Source organism: Olea europaea, chromosome 14 (assembly GCF_002742605.1).
Source record: "Olea europaea var. sylvestris chromosome 14, O_europaea_v1, whole genome shotgun sequence".
Taxonomy (NCBI): Eukaryota; Viridiplantae; Streptophyta; class Magnoliopsida; order Lamiales; family Oleaceae; genus Olea; species Olea europaea.
Genome location: NC_036250.1, coordinates 4,973,671 through 4,979,593, shown reverse-complemented (window position 1 = coordinate 4,979,593; position 5,923 = coordinate 4,973,671). Strand labels below are relative to the sequence as shown.

The window sequence follows — 5,923 nt, the reverse complement described above, 5'->3', positions numbered from 1 at the left end:
ATTGGATCAATTATCTAGCCATTTTAAAAATTGCCCCAAATATTAGTCAACAACTTTTTGAGATCAAACAACTATCATTTTCTAGCTTATTCATAAAGTCCACGATCAAGAATTCCCAAGCAAAAAAATAAATAAATAAATAAAGATGCAAACCTAATCAATCAATCAGTCATAACCTGTTTCCCAAAAAAAAAAATGAAGGAACTTTAAAGGATTCCCTGACTAAAACAAAAATTACAGAAAATCCCTCAAATTTCTTTGTCAAACCAGTTCATAGTCTAAACAAGTCTAATCTCACAACTTCAGTAGAATCCCAATCATAAATTTGAAGTCATTTTTGCTTGTTTTTAGCCTTCTTTCCCTTGGCTCTCCAGTGTCTCCACAATTTGGCCATGCGTGTTCGATTTTAGTCTTCTTTCCTTGTGATCACCAAAATGCTGCTTCTTGAGTTGCATCTTTGCCTCCAACAGTGATTTGGTTACTTCCTCATCTCCAGGAATTTCTTGCATCAACACCTCGTCATCTTGAATTGCAGTATCCCATCTTTCCAACTGATTTACATGAATCAGAAACAGATAAATGATCAATGACTCTGATAAATAAGCTTACACACAGTTGATCAAGCTTTACCTCATTTTTCCCATTGGGAAAATGAAGAAGGAAGTAGCGGTGTCAAAGTGCACAGGCTAGTTCTGAGGAAAAAATGAGACGAAAAAGGCAACTGAAGCAGAAATACGAATCGAAGCAAAAATATGATCTTTTCGAGAGCGAGAGATACCTTAGAGTTGCAATTTGCCCTGCGCAATCTGGCCTTGCTGTACGAGGGATGCACATTAAGAGCTGCTGTGCAATCTTCTACTGCTTTCTCATACTGGCCTAATTTGAATCGATAAGCAGCTCGATTGCAGAGCAGAATCGAGTTATAAGGATCATGTTCTAATCCTTCTGTATATGCAGTAAAAGCCTCCAAAAACCTGGATTCTTTAAAATGCTGGTTACCATTTGATCGAGCCAATGCCACAAATTTAACCCTTTTTGCTATCAAACTTGATTCATGTCTTGCATCAAGTCCTACAGCATTCTGAGCAGCAGCCACAGCATCCTCAAACCTGTCAACATTTAAAATTAGCCGCGCATCCTCAATTTCAGATTCAACTCTAGAGGAAATTGTACGTGAACAACATTTGACGAAAATTTCAACTGACCTGCAGATGGACAGGTAAACCAGGGATCGAATAATTAATAGTGCAGTAGTGCCTAAGGAGCCGAAAAACTGAGTCCAGAGTGGAATGCTAAAATTCGGGCTAGTCTTGATAGCCTTATATGCCTCTTGGTACCTATGAAGTTTCATCAGTGCCTCAACTTTCATTGCATAGATCTGTAGAAAAAAAGTTAAAGAAATGTTTAGCATTTTTTCATGGACATAATATGGCATGAAACTAATAGTATGAACTATGAAGTACTAACCATTAGAGCCGAATCTGCTCCTGAGGATAGTGCAATCTGAGACTCGTTCAGCAATTTTTTCCAATCTCCTAGATTCCGAGCTTCAGTACACCTGTCAAGGCATGTCTTAAGAGCTTGAGCTTGAATGATATCTTCATTACCAGCCTTGCGCCCCGAGCATTTGTAGTGACCCAATGCTTTCTCGGGTTCTCCCAATCTATGAAAAAAGTAGCAAAAAAATCCCTCAAGTAAAGGCTAAGTGCAAGTGACATTGCAATAAACAAGATTTTTAACTTTTTTTCCTTGTCGGGCGTAACTGTATGTTACCTTAAATACAATTTTGCTAGACGAAAGTGAGCATTAAAGTACAGAGGATCTATCTGGATAGCCTCTTTACATTCAAAAACTGTCTCTATGAGGCGGCCTAAACCCATCAAGGCTGCACTTTTGTTGCTATAATAGCAAGCCTTGCTCGGATCAATAGCGATTGCTTGGTCATATAATGCCAACGCCTCCTCATACTTTGCTTGCTTATACTTCTCATTCCCTAAGGATTTCAAGACATCAAGATCCAATCTATTTGATAAACTACGTAATATGTTTCCAAATCGAGGGGTCATGTCATTGGATTTCTTCATCATTTTCTCCTGAATCCCCAATCTATTTGATGCACTTTGCTTCCCCTACTGCTACAAGTTACCCAAATGGCCTAAAAGCATCACAATACCCTCGGAAGCTCGATTCGTTGTTCCATTTGAGTCGAATTTACTTTGATCAGCAACAGTCAGGTTGAGATCACTCAAGTTGAAGGAAGTTCCCTTGGTGTGCCTTTCCGTGATGGACGAATTCACAAGTTGAGACGCTCCATTCGAGCTCGAATTGTTGGAGGATGACGTTGAACTTTTCATTGCAATGATATCCCGGTACCTTGATGATCACGAGAAGTTGAACGCTTTATCCTAGCAGAATCAGGCTTATCCAATGACTTTTCGATGATTTTGGATGGATTCTTATCCGATTTTAAGGATTCCAGACGTCCGATTTCACTGGAATTCTCAAGTTGCTTCCTGGTAGTTGGAGTACTTTGAAACATGACAGATTTTCTTGGCCTCAAGCTCTTTAGGTGGAAAAATGCTCCCACTAGACCATATCCCATTTCATTCTCTGCTGTATATTTTGCAGTTTCTGCCATTGTCCCTTTCTATCTCAAGATACCTGAGGGCCTTCCTACTAAGGCTGAACAAAACTCTCGAGCCAAACCGATCAAATCGAACCCGACGGTTCTTCTCAAGTTAAATACCCGAATGAATATTTGAATCAAGAACCGACGGGTATGGTTCGGTTCTCGGTTCGAGGCCAAGACCCGAAGAACCGACTAAAAATCGAATCTCCGTAATTTTTTAATTAATTTATTTTAAATAAGTAAAATTATTTTATTTTTTCTAAATAAATTTATTAACTAGTTAATTTAGTACAAACCACAAAATATGATTTTCCTATTTCTAATTTTCAGTTTAAAATCAACTTAATCAAATTGATCTCAATTTTATCTAAATCTGTTATTCTATTGTAGTGTCGTTTCTACCGGAGAAAATCGAATTAAAACTCTACAACATCTCTCTTAATTATTTTGAGCTCGCTATCTTTATTTTTCTGTGATTTCAATAATCAAATTTATGAAGAATTCTGCAAAGAGAGACGTGAAACACATAAGAATGAACTACGTTATTTTGTAAAAGCTAATATTGAATATATTATTAATTAAATTAACGTAACTTTGTATATATTAAGAAATTTAATTATAATACGGAACCGAATGGAATCGAACCTGAACGGTTCCGTAATTAAATTTGGATCCGACGGTTCCACTTATTAAATACCCGAAAATCTCGAGTCAGTTCGGTTCTCGTTAGAATCGAACCAAATCGGACCATGTCCAGCCCTACTTCCTACTGGAGAATGATAAGCAAAATGAAATCAGAAACATTCATGGTCGAGATAAGTGAAAATGTGATTATTCTTTACACAGTCCAACGAGAATTGAACCTCATTCAAATTAAGGGCTATTTGATTGTAAAGATGAAATTTGGGTGGAAAGAAAATGAAATCCAGGAAATTGAATTACCTAGAAATTGTTTTACTGAAAATTGTCAATTAATAGTGTTTGATTAATAGAATTTTTCACCTGAAAAATGTTGAAATAAATGTGTCTTTTGGTATTCGTTTGACTTTATTTTTCATGGGAATTGTTAATTTAAGTGATATTCACTTCTACAGTTGTTCATAGAATTTGTTTCCATTGCCAAAAAAAGAATAAAAAATAAAAAAATCCAAAATCATCTACATTTTGGTGTTGGTTTGTCTTTGTTTTACATGAAAATTGTAAATTTAGGGGATATCCTCTTTTACAATTATTCCTAAAATTTGTTACCATCGTAAAAAATAAATAATAAAAAAAGGTGAAAAACATAAAACCACCTACGCCATGAGAAAATGAGTTCCCCAAAAACTTGGAAATTGTGGGCGTGTGAGGGAAATGTGGAAAACCAATTGCCTAGAAAATTTTGGTTATCAAACAAGCCTAAAGTGGGAAATAAAATTTGTTTTCCATGTTCCATGGAAAATTTTGGGCTATCAAATATAGCCTAATAGTAATAGGACATGAAGGGAAGTCGAGTTAATTGTTCCAATGGTGGCTGAACTTAGGTCCATATTTTTGATTGGTTATTTAACTTTAAAAAACATCGAGTTTTGGTTACTAAATTTAGGTCCATATTTTTTATTGGTTACTAAAGTTTAAAATATCGAGTTTTGGTCACTGAAATTAGATCAATGTTTTCGATTGCTCACTGAACTTAGATCCATATCTTAGATTGCTCACTGAAGTTTAAAATGTCAAGTTTTGACCACTGAACTTTAGAATATGCCATAAGTTATTCACTAGCATAACTGTTGAATTTTGAAAAATATCGAATTTATAGTGAATAATGTACAACATTTTTCAAAGTTCAGTGAGTAATGTACAATATTTTTAAAGTTCAGTGAGTAATGTACAACATTTTTTAAATTTCAATGGTCAAAACTCAAAATTTTAAATTTTAGTGAGCAATCGAAGACATGAACATAAGTTATGTGATCAAAACTCAACATTTTTCAAAGTTCAGTGGCTAAAACTCGACATTTTAAAATTCAGTGGGCAATCAAAGATATGGATCTAAGTTCAGTGATCAAAACTCGACATTTTAAAGTTCAGTGGCTAATCAAAAACATGAATTTAATTTCAGTGACCATTGAAACAATTAACTTAGGGAAGTCTCAAAAACAAACGAAGAGGGAAATTCCCCATAACTTGAGAAAAGTAGTGAGGAAAAACTCGATAAATGTGCACAAATATATAGCTTGAAAATGAAGTGTTCAATGTGATAGGTCTACTGCTTATGGGATTGTATTTATACAATCTTTGGACAGCTAGAGTGGAAGCCAAGAAATCAACTTTATGTCTTTTGGCCATGTCAAACAAATTTCAAATGGGACAAGAAAAATACTACTTTTTTTTTCCCCTTTCATTAGTGGAGGTCTTATCAATTGAGTTATAATATTACTGTACTTTGAACAATTTTATCTTCTTCTTTTTCTTCGTAAACATTCTTTAATACCAAACGTGTAGGACCTGTTTGGATCATGTCCAGTTTGTACTCTAAAGGATCATATATTTGCTCGACAAATGTCTCGTTTGCCAAAAAAATAAAAGCCTCCATTGATGCCAATTCTATTGCCATTCGTACGCAGTAAGTCTGAACGGAAGGAAAAGGTAAATTAAATTCTTGTTATGTTAATTTGAATTATGGCTAATAATAATATCAATATATAAATTAAAGGGCGGGTAACATAAACAAGGATTATTTTAAAATTTGAAATTCAAAATATATAATTTGGAATGCAATATTTAAGTAATCATGACTAGGTTCATGTCTTCAATTTATGACACCAAATATGTATAAAAATTTAAATAATAATAATAATAATAATGTTGTCTTCATGGCACCAAATATGTATAGAAATTAAAGTAATAAGAATTCAAGGAAATCAATGCTTTGATGGATTATATCGTATTTATATTGACCAAGAAATGTGCTTTTCTAAAAAGGTTAAACCCTAACCTTAAGGGCTCCCCACCACCCCTGCCCTGAAGTATCGTGAGGGAGGTAAATCGTAGGTTATGCCTCCAATGGTACAGGGTGGAAGGCTGCTTGTACACTTACACTTACCCAAGAGCCAAATCCATATTTCAGGATTCAAACCCTTAACGCAACAGCCTCAAGCAAAACTGGATTTCTCCACCCTCCCCTTTTACCACTTGAAGATGTGCCCTGGAGGTAGAAATATGCTTTTCTAGTTAAGATTTGAAGTTGTTAATTTGAGTCCAGTACCACTGCACGGACAGGTCCAAATTACAAGCCAATCCCGGCTTATATGG

General features: G+C 35.0%; 2 protein-coding genes across 2 annotated transcripts in view; both read right to left on the bottom strand.

Moving 5' to 3' along the window:
- Window positions 1–210: 210 nt before the first annotated feature.
- Window positions 211–2,354, bottom strand: LOC111409422 (TPR repeat-containing thioredoxin TTL1-like). The gene is made up of 5 exons (XM_023039474.1): window positions 2,147–2,354; window positions 1,774–1,993; window positions 1,468–1,663; window positions 779–1,378; window positions 211–551 (listed from the first exon to the last, which is right to left on the bottom strand). Exons 1-5 carry the CDS (start codon window positions 2,352–2,354, stop codon window positions 348–350), a joined length of 1,428 nt encoding a protein of 475 aa, XP_022895242.1. The 3' UTR covers window positions 211–347.
- Window positions 2,355–3,318: 964 nt separating this feature from the next.
- Window positions 3,319–5,923, bottom strand: part of LOC111409421 (inactive TPR repeat-containing thioredoxin TTL3-like) — a 22,339-nt gene continuing 19,734 nt past the window's right edge. The window contains exons 6-8 of the mRNA XM_023039473.1: window positions 5,748–5,816; window positions 5,054–5,240; window positions 3,319–3,398 (exon numbers count right to left, since the gene is read on the bottom strand). Of these exons, the coding sequence (XP_022895241.1) occupies window positions 3,319–3,398; window positions 5,054–5,240; window positions 5,748–5,816 (336 nt within the window). The remainder of the gene's footprint in view (window positions 3,399–5,053; window positions 5,241–5,747; window positions 5,817–5,923) is intronic.